We start from the raw sequence: 15,792 nt of genomic DNA, 5'->3' as shown, positions 1-15,792 counted from the left end.
CTTAAACAGAAAACTACTATATGATATAGGATATGATCTATTATTCTCCAGTTTTATTTATATTACTTAATACCCAAGAACAGAATAACAAAAAAAAATCAACAACAACAACAAAAAAATGGCTACCTAGCACATGTGCCTTTGGGCCTTTAACTTTTTAAATCTCCCTGGAGTCCAGCCAGAGTCAGAGAGTTCCTTGGAAACCCCCTTGGAAGCAACCAAGTGCTGGGAGTGACAATGGAATCTTTCCACTCCCTGTCAACATGCCCTCTATCTGTTTTTCCAGGTCAAAGTCAATTAATTTCCTAAGGTTTTGCCTAGCTGGCTCTTCCAAATGTTATAGGGAAGTTAAACAGAAGGGATCACACTAACTAACTATATATATATATATATATATATATATATATATATATATATATATATATATATATATATATATATATATGCACATATATGTATATTAGCTAAAAGGAAAAGGGAATGGAAGGGGATCAGGAAACAACCCACCCAGATATTAACACACAAAGTTTTCTAATCTAAACTTAACCTAACTAATAAAGGAGGTAATTAAATTGGAGAGAGATTTTGTAAGGGAGAGACAGCCAGGACAAAAGAAACAACTTGGGAGGAAATAACTATATGATATAAGGGAGAGAAAGCATAATTAATATAGAAAAGATTCCATGGGAATTCAGAAGGAATAGAATAAATTCACAAGGGAAAGGCTAGCCTTGGAGAAACAAAAGACCATCATATCTTTTAAAAAGGAATGATCTTTTGGTCTTAAGATAGAAAGCTAGAAGAGGGTCCAAGTCCTTCATTTTAGATAAGTAAACTGAGGCAAAGTTAGATGGCACAGGAATGGAGTTGTAGATGGGAAAATCAGAACTTTAATTTTTTGTCAGACAATCAGCTAGGCAAATCCTTTAATCTCTCTTAACCTGTTTCCTTGTTTGTAAAAGGAGGGTTGAACTCCGTGGACTCAGGGATCCATCTTGCTTTAAAATTATAGATTTTAGGAAGAGAATTGGCCTATGGTCTTACAAATTAGTGAGTAGCAAGGTCAGGATTTGATTTCTAGATGTTCTAACTCCAATCCTATGTGTCTTCTGCTGTGCCATACAGAAAGGCCAATTGAAAATAGAAAGAAACATTCAGAGGAATGGAAGGGAAACTCCAGGAAGATGTCCTGTACCTTCTCAATGAAGCAAAAAGGAAGGCTGTCTTTTCAAATATTAGGTATAAGCTTCAGGACTGGAGAAGAAAAATTGTTTGGAACACCTAAGGGAGTTGTAAGGGAATGTAGAGGAAGAGGTCTCTTCTAGACCAATATATGCCTCCTGATGTATTGGTTGTAAATTTTTTGCCATTTATTTTACTATCAATCCCATTTTTTCCCCATTCATTGAGTAAATACTTGTTAATTATATGAATTATATGAAAGGTACTGTTAAGTGTCACAAGTAGCATAAAGATGAAGGAAACTATCTTGCTCTTGGGAGATTTATAGCTTTATACTGTGACAATACAAGTACACAGTAACTAAGACAAAGTAGACTATTAAAAAGTGGTAGAATAAAAATATACAGTACTTTGAGCATCAAAAGAGAAAAACCATATTCATTTGGGAAGATTGAGTCATGAAAAAGGGATATTTGTACAGATATTGAAAAGTTGATAGCAAGATTTTGAGTAGGTAGAGGTGGTCAGACATCAAAGATGCCAATGTTATCCACTGCATCTTGGGCCCTCACCAGTTCTCCTAATTTGTGTCTGGTGACTGGGCTTCTGTGACTTTGGGATAAAATATGAGGCTAACAATTTGGTGAAACTTTGCCTCCCTTAAATTCAACTAGCCCTCAAGTCAAGATATCACCCATGATGGCATTGGGTCTCTTAAAAAGGAAGAATGAATGAATGAACAATATGGTGGAAATGGGGGAGGAAGAGGAGGGAATTCTAAAGAAAAAAATATCTTTAGTTTATTCCAACACCTTAAACACATTTTATGAGAGGGTAGTTATGTTAGGAATTTTTAGTTGGTTGTTTAATCTAAAAAAGATGGAGAGGTTTCCTAGGAAAATTTCAGTCATCAAGGTAATTGTTTTGCTTAAAGTATACCTCTGAGGTTGGTAAAAGCAGGCTTTTTCTCTTCTGGTTTATAAGTCAAAGAAGCTTAGGCATAGAAAAATGCCAGGTTGAAGTATGCTGCATTTTATTTATTTTTACATATATACATACACAGTTAAATCATTAGTGCATGGATATTGTATCTGTTCAAATATTGCTTTTCCTACAATTATTTCTCAGTTTGGTCTTTGTGAACATTTAGGTTTCTAATTCTGATACTGTAGCAGAGTTTTAAGATTATAATAGTGCAAGGGCAAAGTAACATTTTTTTTCAGCCAGCATGAAATTTTTCTAATGTCATCTGTGTTTATAGATTTTTGAAAAATTGTTGCCCTATTTCTAATTTTTGTGTATACAGAAAACTTTGCTATACTCTAAATCTCACATTGGCAAACTGGAAAGAATAGCAATATCCAAAATCATCTCAAATTCAGTACACCTTGTATGTTTAAGTGCTAGGGCTTTCAAAAAGCTTCATAGAGACTCAATCAATTCCTCAATTTTCTTTCATTTAATTTTTTTCTCCACATAGTTTTCTATTAAAAATTCCAAGATGTTCAAAGAAACAAACTTGTTCATAATGAGAATAAACAACAGAAAGAAGTACGTTTGCAAGGGCAAAGTAACATTTTTTCAGCCAGCATGAAATTTTTCCAGTGTCTTCTATGTTTATAGATTTTTGAAAATTGTTGTACTATTTCTTTATTATTAATAGAGTGTTGAAAATAAAAATGGATCAATTATTTCAGAAAAAAGAAACCGTTTTCAATAAACTCGTAAATTTATATTTTATTCAAGGCCAAAATCTACTATTGACAGTGCTCAGCAAAACCTTAACTGCAGTGGTAATATCCCCATACTAGGTACTTTCATGGAATCTTGCATGCCCTAGAGCAGCATTGGCAAAGTATTGGCACACTTGCTGGGCCCACATGGGGGTGCTGCTCCATTCCCCCTTTTCCCAATGAAGGTAAATTTTACATGCTCTGTCCCTCTGTTCAGTCATCCAAAGAGAGCACTTCCTTCTTCCCCTCTGGGGTAATGGAGGTTGGGTCTTCCAGGCAGCTTGAAGTTGCAGTATGGGCATGCAAACTTGAAAACCTTTGCCAACTCTGTCCTAGAGAATATTGAGAGACTGGAGATAAGCAGTACATTCTCAGATTTTTCCATCACTGGATAACTTTTTTTAAAATGTGGTTTTAGACTAGGCTTATGTTATTTTTATTATGAACAATAGTCATGGAATTGTTATTATTTTATTTTTTCCACTTGAAAGATCATAAAAAAGAAATTTTAAAGAATACTGGGAAAACATTTTCTGAGATTTAGGTTAGTTCATTACCTTTCAATTTACAATTAATCCAGAGACTTAGTCTCTGTTATTACCAACAAATTGGAAGTGAAGGACTTAGAGAATACATTATTGAATACAGGGTTTTCTTTAGTAATACTGAATTTGTTTCTTTTCTGGTAATAATTTATAGTTTTTTTTACTTGCATCATAAAGAATAATAGAAGAAATAGGCAGAAAATTCAGTATTCAATATAATTTTCACTTTTCCCTGACCAAGAAACATTTCTCACAGGTTTCTTAAAATATTTCTTATATATTTCAAATCTGATCATTTGATCTTATGAGCAACCTACTAATTCATAAAGTTTAGAATTTGTAAGCTTTTGTTTTAAGTGGACATTCAAAACTGAAAATGTTTATGAAAAATTAACTTAAAAACAGGAAAATAAGTAAAAGAACACATGAATATCCCAAAGTACCTTCTACCATAGCCAGAGGTTTCAAACAGTGGGTAGTAAAATATCTGCAAAATAAAATGTAATTGGGAAATATTTAACAAAGTAAAATGCAATAGAACATAGACAAAGTTAATATGTGGTTTTCTAGGTCAATATGTGACCATTGGGGATCCTTTTAACTTGCTGACTCAGAAGTTTGAGTTTGACACTACTGTTATAACTTGTTTAAATGTGATTTCAAATCATGTATAGTTCACATTATAGCAACATTACATGATTCAGAACTAGGAGGGATCTTCAGTCCTCCAAACCAATTTCTTCATCTTAACAAATGAGGTGCACCAAAGCCCATGGAGATGCAGTGACTTGGGCCAGTTCACAGGGGTAGTGCATAGAAAGTAGTACCTTTTGTGAGTCAGGTTTATTTACACACACAAACACACCCATATATATTTCTCTGATGTCCTTAAGAGGGAAAATGTCTTGCATTACAAAGAATACATATTATATGCTTTGTGAAATATGGTCTATAAGCTAAATGTTTTTAGTAGAGTTTGCAAATAATTTGATATTTTGTGCAGATTATACTTGTATCCCTAAGTAAGTCTATATAAGCTGCCCTTGTTCATTTGTTCAAACTGAAACTTCATCACCAGACTTCACTCTTCCTGTGTGTCTGCATTTTACAAGATGAAGTAAATGAAGCAATTCAGCAAAAGTGAGACTCGATAGGTAACTATAAAATTAGCATTCTCTTAGAGAGAAACAAATCATGGGAAATCTTATGATTTGTGAAACTCAGCATTATCTTGTTAGCTGTATTACAAAGAACATGCTATATTTACGTGGATCAGGGTACTGGATAAAGAGCCCTGGAAAATCTGTGATCATCTTAATGTATGTATGACTTTGATCAAGCCTGTTCACCTTGTCTGGGCCTCAACTTCCTCTTCTTTATAATGAAGAATGAAATTAGGTAACTTTTGAGGTCCTTTCCATCTATAAATATGATCCTAGGATTTTCGATGATTTTCAATGCCTGAAGTCCAACAGTGAGGCAGCAAATTCCAAAAAATGATGATAAATTTTGTTTCACAAAAATAACTAAGGGATTAGAAGGTTTTGGCAAAACTGAATATCCTGTCATGTGCTACCAGTCCATGATACGAGTTTAAGAATAAGCTTTCATCTCTTTGTCTATCCTTAAAAAAATTACACTTCACATTTTATATTCATTTATTCATTTAATCAACAAGTACTTATGGAATGTCTACCACTTTATCAGCATTGTGTAAGGCTTTGGGAACATAAATTCAAAGAATGAAATACTTTCAAGTCTCTAAATGCATATGCCTAGTACTTTGTTAGGGTCTAAGGAAACTGAATGTAGTAGTCACCTAATTAGTCTCCTGGCTTCATTTTTTTTCTCTTAATTTTTTTTTCTTTAAACAAAGTCCTACCAGTATAATATCCAAAACACACTTCTTTAGGGTCTTTTCTCTGCTTAATAACCTCAAATGGCTAATTACTGCTTTTATTAAAAAGCCCAAACCCAAACTCCTTAGCCCCTGTCTCATTCCCATTCCTAATTCCATTTTGCTCATCTGGGTACTAAGCTATCCAGATAACAAGATCACTTTGCACAAGGAAGCAGTGAAGAGATGGCTACTAACTGGGAAAATGGAAGCAGAAAGCCAAAGGATAGGCTGATAATATTAAGGGTGGAAATAGTCATTAACTTTTTTTTATAGCAGTTTAAGGCTTAATAGCTACAGGAGAACCTTGATTTACACAACCAAAATTAAATTAAAAATCACACATAGTAATAAATCCCATTATTTAATAAGTATTTCTCACATGAACATACGTAGGCACTTTATAACTTTTCTTAAGCTTATCAGTGCTCCAAGCACCATTGCTCTTCTACTTTGGGATTATTATTAATAATTAAATAGCATTAATGAAACAAAGAAAAGCACTGCTCTGACCAGGACATGACTTGTCACAAGCAAGAATGCCAAAGACTGACGGAGGTATCTAATGTTTGGTATAAAACAACTGTCAAGATTTACACTAACACAGACCAGGTCAACCCTGGTTCTGGTTCTTATTTCAACAGCGTTTAGACAAAACCAATCTGGGGTCCCCCAGTGTGATATTGAAATCACTTTAAAAGACTGATATATATTAATTTATGGTCGCCAAGGAATTCAGCTATGTAATTCCCTAAATGAAACACTCAAGTCAGAATGGAGTTTATGGTGGTTTAATCACAATGGGAGTAAGAGGAGAGGGAGAGGAGAGAGGAGGAAAGGGAAAGAAGTTAACTTAACCTTCTGGCAGAGCCAGAGGGAGTTTAGGCTTGGAAGGCCAAGGTAGAAAGGAGAATCAGTCCTTGACTCACCTGACTGATCTGAAGGAAGCTGTCTGGGGGCCTCCTCCTAGCAAGAACTGCCGCCCAGCTCTGTCCAGAGGAAGTGAGCGAATTCCAGAGGCTGCTTTCTATGTCACTTCCTTTGCCTCACAAGTGTCAATGGTGGCTCAAGCTTGGCTTAGGACCGCCCAGGTGGGCAGTTAGTCATCTCTGATTTGTCATTGACTAGCACATGCCCGTGCAGCATGGGTGTACACAAGTTTTTGGGTGCTATACCAAGCAAGATGGAGATTCCAAAACTCACACCAGCACCCTTGCCCTTGCCCTTTGGGCAGCATCTGGGAAGTCCTGCCTCTGGGACCAGCCACCCCCTTCCTTTATCAAAACTGCCAAGATAGCTCCCCTTTCTGCCTTTACCCACCCTACTCACCCAAGGCCTCAGTGAGATTGAGTAAAGTGCTGCCAAACTTTATACCTCTGGGGGAAATGGCACTGATTTAGTAAGTCCATTAAATATGTTGATGTGATAGTTTTGGGTTTTGTGTTTTTTTTTTTTGTCTTCTTGGGTCACAATTTGAGGCAGTTTCCCACATTTTCTCTGTAATCCCCTGGGGCATGTGTCTTGTATCTTCTACCTAAGACAATGCCCTCCCCCAATAAAACCTTATATTTTAAATGATTGATTTCCAAAGTCATATATTTTTAATCGGTGGTAAAAGAGGGTGAACTATGAAATTTCCAAGGTCTCCTCAATTTCCATCCCACACAAGATCATTGAGTGGTAGCACTTAAGAAAGCTAGGTCACCCTCATATTGGGTAACAGGATGGAGATCCCATGATTCAGAATTTTTGTACAAGTTGTCAGAGAACAAGCACATCTGGGACTCCTTTCAAAGGTTCTTCTTCCTTGAAGGGTACCCAGGGCTCAAATCCACATCCTGAGAAGAATCTTGTTTTGGGACATTTTAAAGTGTTAAATTTGGTTCAGCTAAATGGTAGCATTAGGGTATGTCATTACGCACTCCACTTAAAAGGTAATTTCATAGGGTCATCTTAGAAATATCACAACTGCATTGTTGAGAAGATCATACAACTCTCACTGGTGTAGAAACACTCCAATAATAACTGTTTATTTCTTTGGAGAAGTTTAAATCAATGAAAAATTAGTACCAGAAAATGCTAATGAAATTAAGCTTCAGCTAATCCACATTCCTCAATTGGATTACATGAAATGGATGGAGAATTACTAAATGACAGTCTGTGTCTGGCCCCCACAGCAGGTCAGAAACTATTTTAAAAATTTGTTTCATATAGAAGCCATGCCTTTTTGCAAATCTTATCTCATGATTACAGTTTACTGACACCAAATTATTCTGGATATCCTGAAGGAAACACATAAAGCATAATTTCTTCTCTATTTTCAGGTTAAAAGTTATTTTTATTTATTCATTAGAAACTTTTGAAAGTGAAACTGCTACAGAGAGTCACAGTCTTAATGAAATCTCACCTTCATTGCTAGAATATATGTGTTATCAACTATTAATAAAGAATTAAGATAAGATAAACAGATCTTTAACATGTATGAACTATGATTGTAAAACTAAACTTGTTTGGATAAAAACCAAATCGTCCAAAAAAAAGGAACAAAATTCAGCATGCAGCACTCATCATTAGATACAAGCAGAATGCTTATTGATGAATTTTAACTGGTTGGTGGTGAGATTTGGTTGGAGAGCACATAGGCCTGCAAAGACAAAGGTTTTTTTTAAAGAGATTATAAAAAGATTAATCATGATTGAATGAAGGATTTTTTTTGAAGAATAATGAGCAGAAAGATCTTTATTTAGACTTTATTTAGTTATCTCCATGAGTCTTAATCCAGGTCCATTAACCATACCCACCTGCCTAGTATAAAGAGAGATCACCTAGAATCAACTATAGCCAGATCAGTTGATTCCTAGAGCCACCCATCCAGGCCTTCCATAAAAATATCCCCTCTCCCCCACAGCCTCTGACAGGTAAACCCTGTGGTCACCCATCTTCCACTTTTATTCATCTCACTTCTCCAACTTTACCTTGAACTTTATTCAATAAGGGGTTTTAATAACTTAAAATAAGAATTGTTATTATCTGCTAGCACTGTTATTATCTCTGTGTAACAAGTCCTAAACTGGAGACTTAGATGCAAAAAATACCTATAATGTATATATGCACATATATTTGTATGTATACATACCCATACACTTATGCCTAATTCATGATATTTGCTTATTAGAACAAACATTTAAAAACCAAATTATCAGATTTATTAAGAGGAAGATGTTATGGGATATCATGGTACCTCATGTCAGGACCTACTTAGAGTTTCTAATTATTATTATTTTTCCTTCACAGATGAAGAAGCTTGTAATGAAATCACCCGGGTAAGTAACAATGAAGAATTTTTATTTACTCTTACCAAATAGAAATTAAGAACCTCTGATGAACTGTTGCTTATTGTATACTTCATGGTGTAGACTTTTATTTAGAAAAATTCTTGAGGATAGAGTGTCCAGATGTAGTTGGTTATTGGGGGAATGGTGTTGGCAGCATCATAATATTAGTCACTTTGGAAAATACGAAGTAAACCTTTTCACATCCAAGGGAAATAGTCATTTGATAATTTTCAGTAACTTGGGGGCTAAGCTCCTGGAGGACAAGGATTGTATAACACCTAGTATATTATGGGTGCCTAGTAAGTGCTAAATTATTAATTAAGACTCTTAGATGAAATTATTTTTTAAATATTTTTCATTTCAGTAACCTATTTAAAATTGAAAAACAAAACATTGAAAACCCAATTCCAAAGCATTAGAAGGAAAAAACCCTGTTACATATCATTCATCCTTTTCAGTGTTGAAAATGAACATTTGAGAATCATTGAGAGAATTGCCTGTACAAATATCCCTTTACATTGCTGGAGATAAATAGAAGGAAAGCCTTGGAAATGAACAAAGGTAGCTAGTTGTTTGTACTACTATCCCTGTATAAATAACAATTCAAATATGAAGAATTTAAGAATCAGGACATTAATTTCCCCAACACACATTTTTCAAGGTCTTTCTATGTGCAATGTGCTGGGGTAAGCACAAGGATGAAATGCAAGAATAAATATGATACAGTCCTTGCCCTCAAGGAGCTTACAATATAATTGAGGTAAGGTGTACACACACACACATACACATATACACACACATATAAATGCAATGAAAATTAGAATGAGGTATATATATGAGGAATATAGAAGAGAGTAAAAGTCTATTATAAAATCAAATGAAGGAGAGATCACTACAATTTAGGATATCAGGAAGACTTCATTTTAGAGGTGATTTTTGAGTGAAGGTAGAGAGAGAGGGACAAAAGGGAGAATTAAGGGATCAGTTAGCAAGAAGAATATGGATTCAGAGATAGGGAAGCACAGAATATGTCCAGAATGGTTTTACTTTGTCTAGGTGAGGACTAGGAAAGGAATATTGGATGTAGGAATTAGAAGGGCATTGATAGATTATTTTCTGCAAAGTGGTAGGGATGGATGCTAGATCACATGAGGTTGAAGGAGAGTCAGACAAGTCATTTATGATCCTGGGAAAGGTTTGTAGGTTGAACTTATTACTAGTTTATAGTTCATTTGACTCTGTTTTTTTACTATAACAAATTTTCCCTTCCTATCATGGACAGCAAAACCTTCTGTCATCATAAATACGTATATTTGTTTTAACAAGCATTAATAAAATATTGCCCCTTCCTTCTCCTTTTGTGTGTCATAGGCAACAGGTATCCTCACCTTTCTCTGGCTTCCATGCTGAGAAATGAGTTGATAATGAGGAAATGGGGGCAGCAGGTGTAGACTACTCATTAAAAATGTGTGGCAGGTAAAGAAGAAAAATAGGACAGTGCTTTGAGGAGTAAAAAAGTAGAGGAAAAGCTTAAAAACTAAGGGAAAAGATTTGAAAGTGTTTGTAGGAAGAGGGAAAGAATCCAAGAGAGGAGAGTTAAGATATAAGAAAATGAAGAGATTTTCAATATAAGCAAGACTGGTCCTATGAGATGAGGGAAGGGAAATCAAAGATATTAATGGAAGGGAAAATTATGAACTTGAGCAGGAAAAGACCCACCTCTTCCTCAGAGGAATGGAGAAGATAATAGATGAAGATTCATGATTTGAGAGCAGATAGAAGTGGAGAGACTTCAGTCTTTTCAGTGGTATAGGAAGTGGCCTAATCTGTTGAGAGTGTAGAAGTTCCACTGCTCAGAAGCTTGAGGACAGAGGAAGGGGTATAGGGCCTACCGCATGAGAATATAACAAGGGGCTAAAGAACAGATATAAAACTTTTGATGAGCAGCAGGGCAGGGGTCAATTGAAATTATGGTAACAATTACAACAACAATAATGTCATTGATTATAGCCAATGTTTACATATAGAATTTTCAAGTTTGCAATTGAGGAAAAGAGAAAGGGCCAATTTGGTTGGATTGCAGAGTGCGTGAGGAGAGTTTGCAAAGACAGGCACTGGCCAAGATGTGAAGGACTAAAAGGAGGAATTTATATTTGATCCTAAAGGCAATAAGAAACTGCTGGAGTTAATTGAGTCAAGAGGATTACATGGGCATATCTTCACTTAAGAAAAATTACTTTTTGGAGCCCCGAGACAGGAATGCCAGTTAGTTTGTTGCAGTTGACCAGGTTTGAATCAAGGGACCTGAATAAATGGAGAGGAGAGTTTGAATTAGATGCAAGATGTATTGTGCAGGTAGAAATGGAGAGACATCGAACCTAAATAGAGATCTAGGATGAAGAATAAGGAGTCAAAGATAATGTCAACCTAGCAGATGGAGGATAAGTATCTTATCTTTAACATAAATGGGAATAGAAAACTGTTGAATTTGTTGGGGAGGAAGAAATGACGGGGGAGAACTTATTAAAAGACCTACTCTGTTTTGTAGACATTTGTAAAATTTCACAAAGATAAAGCACTAAGCCAGAATAGGTGCTTTCTGATTATTTCTCATTTGATCTTCACAACAGTCCTAAAATTTAAGGACTATTAACCACCCCCACCCCCTTTTATAGTAGAGGAAGTTGAGATAATCAGAGGTTAAATAACTTTCTCAGACTCATACAGCTAAAGTGTCTAAAGCTGGATTTGAACTCCTTTCTTCCTGACTCCAGGTCCAGTGCTCTATCATCTGTGCCACCTAGCTGCCAAATGATTTTTACGATTACAGCATTTTAGTATAATTTGAAGTCTGAACAGAATATTTCCCTTTTATTCCTGCTTTTAAAAATTATTTCCTTTGAGATTATGGATCTTTTCCCTCCAAATTAATTTATTATTTTGTCTGAGTTTATAAAGCACGAGTTCAAACCCAGATACCCCAAATCCATATCCAGTACTCTTTCCATTCTAACTCATCCTCTCCATACTGGTACATGTCATGTGGATGCTAGATCAACCTAGCCTGACACAAATACCAATAAATGCTCCTCACATATTTGAGTTTAAATGCCACAGATTCTGCTGCTCTGTGCCTCCCACTTATTGCTGATAACTCTCTAGCAAATGTTTCCCTGAGTCATATCCCATGACCTACTTATGTCAAGTTATACACTCTCCCATGTATCTACCAATTTTACCACTATTCATGTTTCCTTCTATCTGGTAACTAGCTGTCATTACCCTAGAATATGCTCATAAAACTAACCCCTTGTCACAGCCAATAGTATATTAGAGGGAGGGAAATCTCATTTTCCCAGCCCAGTATCCTCTCAATATCTTCTTCATAAAGCCCCTGCTGCAATTTTATTCATATGGGAACCAGTCCTACCACTCCATCTCTTCCCATGGAAATCAACTCACTTTTGCAAGGGTATTTCCTTGCATCAGTAACAAAACAATGTCTATATTGGTTCACTATCTTCTGTGTCACTGATAGGTTTACATAGAATCATTCTTATGATTTTTTCCAGTGATTTCCTTCCTCCTGTCTAGTGTTTTCTGAATCTTTAAAAACAAATCAACAAATGAAGCTTTTTCTCTCTGTCCATTACTTAGAGAGTTGGTTCTGAATGTTACTGTGGCAATTCCTTTTGCATTAATTTATTATCAGAATCTGGCATTCCCTTCAAAATCTAGCTCTAGCTTATCTTCCTACATCAGGAAATTTCTCTCTGGTCCAGCCCAGTTTACTTACTTGCCATTCCTGACACATGCCATTTCATCTCATATATTGTCTTGGTATAAATTGTTCCTAAGTTCAAAGTGTTCTCTTATCTCACTTCCTACTCAGAAAATTCAAAGTTGCTCTCAAAACTCAACTCGGGTAACCACCTCCTCCATGAAACCTTGTGTGTACATGTGTCTATACAACCACACATGCATACAAATGCATTTGTGTGTGCAAATAAACAAATGTTTCCATCTCTTATATATACGTAAATTGTATTATTCTGTCCCCTCTTCTAGAAGCCAGGTTTCACTTTATATTTATCATTGTTACCCCAACACATAGTACATAATAGGTGCTTGCAAAATACTTGTTAACTTACTGATTGGCCCCTGAAATTTCAATTTAAAAGTTCTCTTCAACAAGATTCTACCTCACTCAACTCAGTGTGAAATGCCTGTTATTGACTATTCTGGTAATTTACCTTCAAGTCTGAGAAGCCTCTCTTTATGTTCACAACTAACAACCCATCCCATCCAGATTCAAAATGTAAGCTACTTGTGAATAGAGGTCAATTCATTCTTTGTACCAGTAAATCCAGTTTATAGTATAGTATTTCACACATAGTAGGTAATACTTATTGATTGATTGGATTATGAAATTAACCTCCTGCCATGAAGGTAGAATTGTGGAAATGGTTTCAGGGTAAATATTCTGGGCCTAACCAGAAGGAGTTACAATGTATGGATCTTTCTTTAAGATATTATGTTGCCCAGACCATTAGATCAAGGTACCAACATGTCTACACACACACACACACACACACACACACACACACACACACACACACAAGCACACGCACACGCACACATACAATGGCCCTAGATGTGCCAACTACAGCTATGCCTCAGAGGTCTGAAGCTTCCAAATGACAATTGCCAATTCCCCCTCCTTTCTTTAATATCCTTAATATCTAAGAATTCCTTCTGTCACGGATTTCTAAAAAGTAAATGCTTTGTTAGCAGAGAATGTTCCTTGTTTTTTTTTTTATTTGCTTGATTTATCTCCAAACTGCCAACACTGCTGGCCCAGATAATTTAAGCCTTTGCATTTAACACTTAGGCTATAGCTTGTCCCTTCTTTCCAAATCTGAGAAGCCTCACTTTGCCAGATGGCTTCCAGCTTCATAGGATTAGAGAATCTATTGCCTATCAATAACAAACCCCTTTACTCTCACATTCATATCTTTTCTGTTAATTACCATCATAGTAGATTAGTTCCTACCGAGAAATAATTTATTGTGGTTGCTCTGTCATTATTGAGTCAGAACACCTAAGTTCAGATCCCAGTTCTTGGTAACCTTGGGCAAATAATTTAACCACTCTGGGACTCACTTTCTTAACATGTAAAATTCAGGGATTGGGGTAGACCAACTTTTAAGGCCCCTTCTAGTTCTAAATCTCGGACAGTTCTGTGCTTGCATTGATGTCCTGACCTTACAAAACTCTACAGGGTGTCTCCTCTTGAGTTGTACCAACAAATCTATTTATGCTGAGTAATAGACAGTTTGTTAATCATCTCCAGTCTTTTCATCCATGAAGTGACTTATGGTGTTAATTTCCCATAAATACTCTTTCTGATTGCAAATCAAGCATTGTCTACACTATGCCACCTCATTGCCCTTTACCACCCATCCCCTTCTGGGCTACATGATCCTGGATGAGATTGAAGGTTGTTATAGTCAAAAGAGTGTTTGCCTTAAACTGTGACCGTGAAAATATGGTTTCAAGACAGTGTCTTGAGTTAAATCAAAAATAAAGTGGTTGCCATGGGAAAATTCCCAAATATTAAATACCCAACTCAGCTGGGTTTTATGGAGATTTTAATTAATACAAATAAGGAATTAAAGAAAGGGAAAGAGACAGAGTAAGAGGGAATAGTTGGAAAAGGGCTAGGCCAGGCTAGGCCAGGCTAGGCTTAAGCCTTAAGAGAGAGATCAGTCAGTCTTTAATCCACTCACCATAAGATTTGTCCCAAGCAAGATTCTAGTGTTCAGAGAGACCCACCAGTTCAGCTCCTGAGCTCCACTTCAGCTTCCAAGGCTGAATCCTTTCACTTCAAAGGCCTTCTGGCCTCCTTTTAAAGAGAATTTTCTCCTATGTCACCTCCCCTAAGTTTTCACATCTACCAATCACAGTAGATGTTTTCCCAGGACTGACCATTCTTAATTCACACCGGAGTAGACTAAACTTTTGAGTAATTCACACCTGAGTAGACTAAAACTTCACACCTCTTTTGTTAAGCTTATCCCTTGCAAGTTTGCAAGTTGCCTGACCTTCATAGGTACTTAGCACCTTTTTGCATTAGATCTAGAAATAGACCCAGCTTAAGGTTTTTTTAGCTTTACTCTAAGTATGGGTTAAGTACTTTTCATTGTTTAGTAAAGAGTTTACAACTTTAACTTCCCCTAAGGTATGCTTAAGTATGGGTGGAGTAATGTTAGAGTTCTCACATTCCTGATCAAGTACCTTCATTGTTTAAAATGGGGAATGGTCTTAACCAAATGTTTTGAAGTAGAGTCTGAGAATTTTTAAGATTCACAAGTCTGAGAAATTTTAAGATTCATAAGGTTTGTGTGGACTCTGCAGAGAAATGTTATGATGTCTGTCTTCATAACAGGTACTTTAAGTATATGTTCTCATTTGCTTCTTACAAGTTTGATGAGGAAAGATGAGGTGATGTTATTATTCATATTCTGTAGATGAAACTAAGTATCAAAGGGATTAAATGATTTACCCATTGTCATAATTTGCACTTTACCTATTGCTCCTAAGTATTGGAGGCAGGATTTGAACCCACATTTTCCTGACTTAAAGAACTTAAATGTCATTCCTGCCAAGAATAATAATGAGCTACAATTTATATAGCACTTAAAGGCTTACAGAGTACATGTATAATTGCATTTGATCTTTTTAAAGTGAGTAATCAATGTTTAATTATTAAAAGTAAAAACCAGAGTACTAAATTTCCTTAGACTTCCTTGGAAGAGAACATAGATGCCTGGTAGGCAAGTGGAAGTTGTGCCAAAAGACACAATGATTGATTGTTTTTAGCTTATTTCCAAGGTCAAGAGTCAGGTCCCCCTGCCTTAAATATGACTTCTATGCAACCTATTTCAAGGAGCCTCACTAAAATATAGAAACTCAGAGTGGAAGTGAAATGGTTTTCCTTGACATACCATGGTAAAAGAGCCCCAAACATATTAAGGCGATGCTTTCAGAATTTGAGCTCAAGAGCAAATGCTAACAACTAGTCAAGACTCTCTAGAGAG

At 35.9% G+C, this 15,792-nt stretch overlaps 1 protein-coding gene across 3 annotated transcripts in view; it reads left to right on the top strand.

The window, feature by feature from the left end:
- Positions 1 to 15,792, top strand: part of PDE10A (phosphodiesterase 10A) — a 466,245-nt gene that overhangs the window by 253,560 nt on the left and 196,893 nt on the right. For all 3 annotated transcript variants that reach the window (XM_003340456.4, XM_016429717.2, XM_056814385.1), the window contains exon 3: positions 8,652 to 8,680. In XM_003340456.4, the coding sequence (XP_003340504.2) occupies positions 8,652 to 8,680 (29 nt within the window). The remainder of the gene's footprint in view (positions 1 to 8,651; positions 8,681 to 15,792) is intronic.

This window comes from Monodelphis domestica, chromosome 2 (assembly GCF_027887165.1).
Source record: "Monodelphis domestica isolate mMonDom1 chromosome 2, mMonDom1.pri, whole genome shotgun sequence".
NCBI classification, from domain to species: Eukaryota; Metazoa; Chordata; class Mammalia; order Didelphimorphia; family Didelphidae; genus Monodelphis; species Monodelphis domestica.
This window is presented reverse-complemented; position numbering and strand designations above follow the sequence as displayed.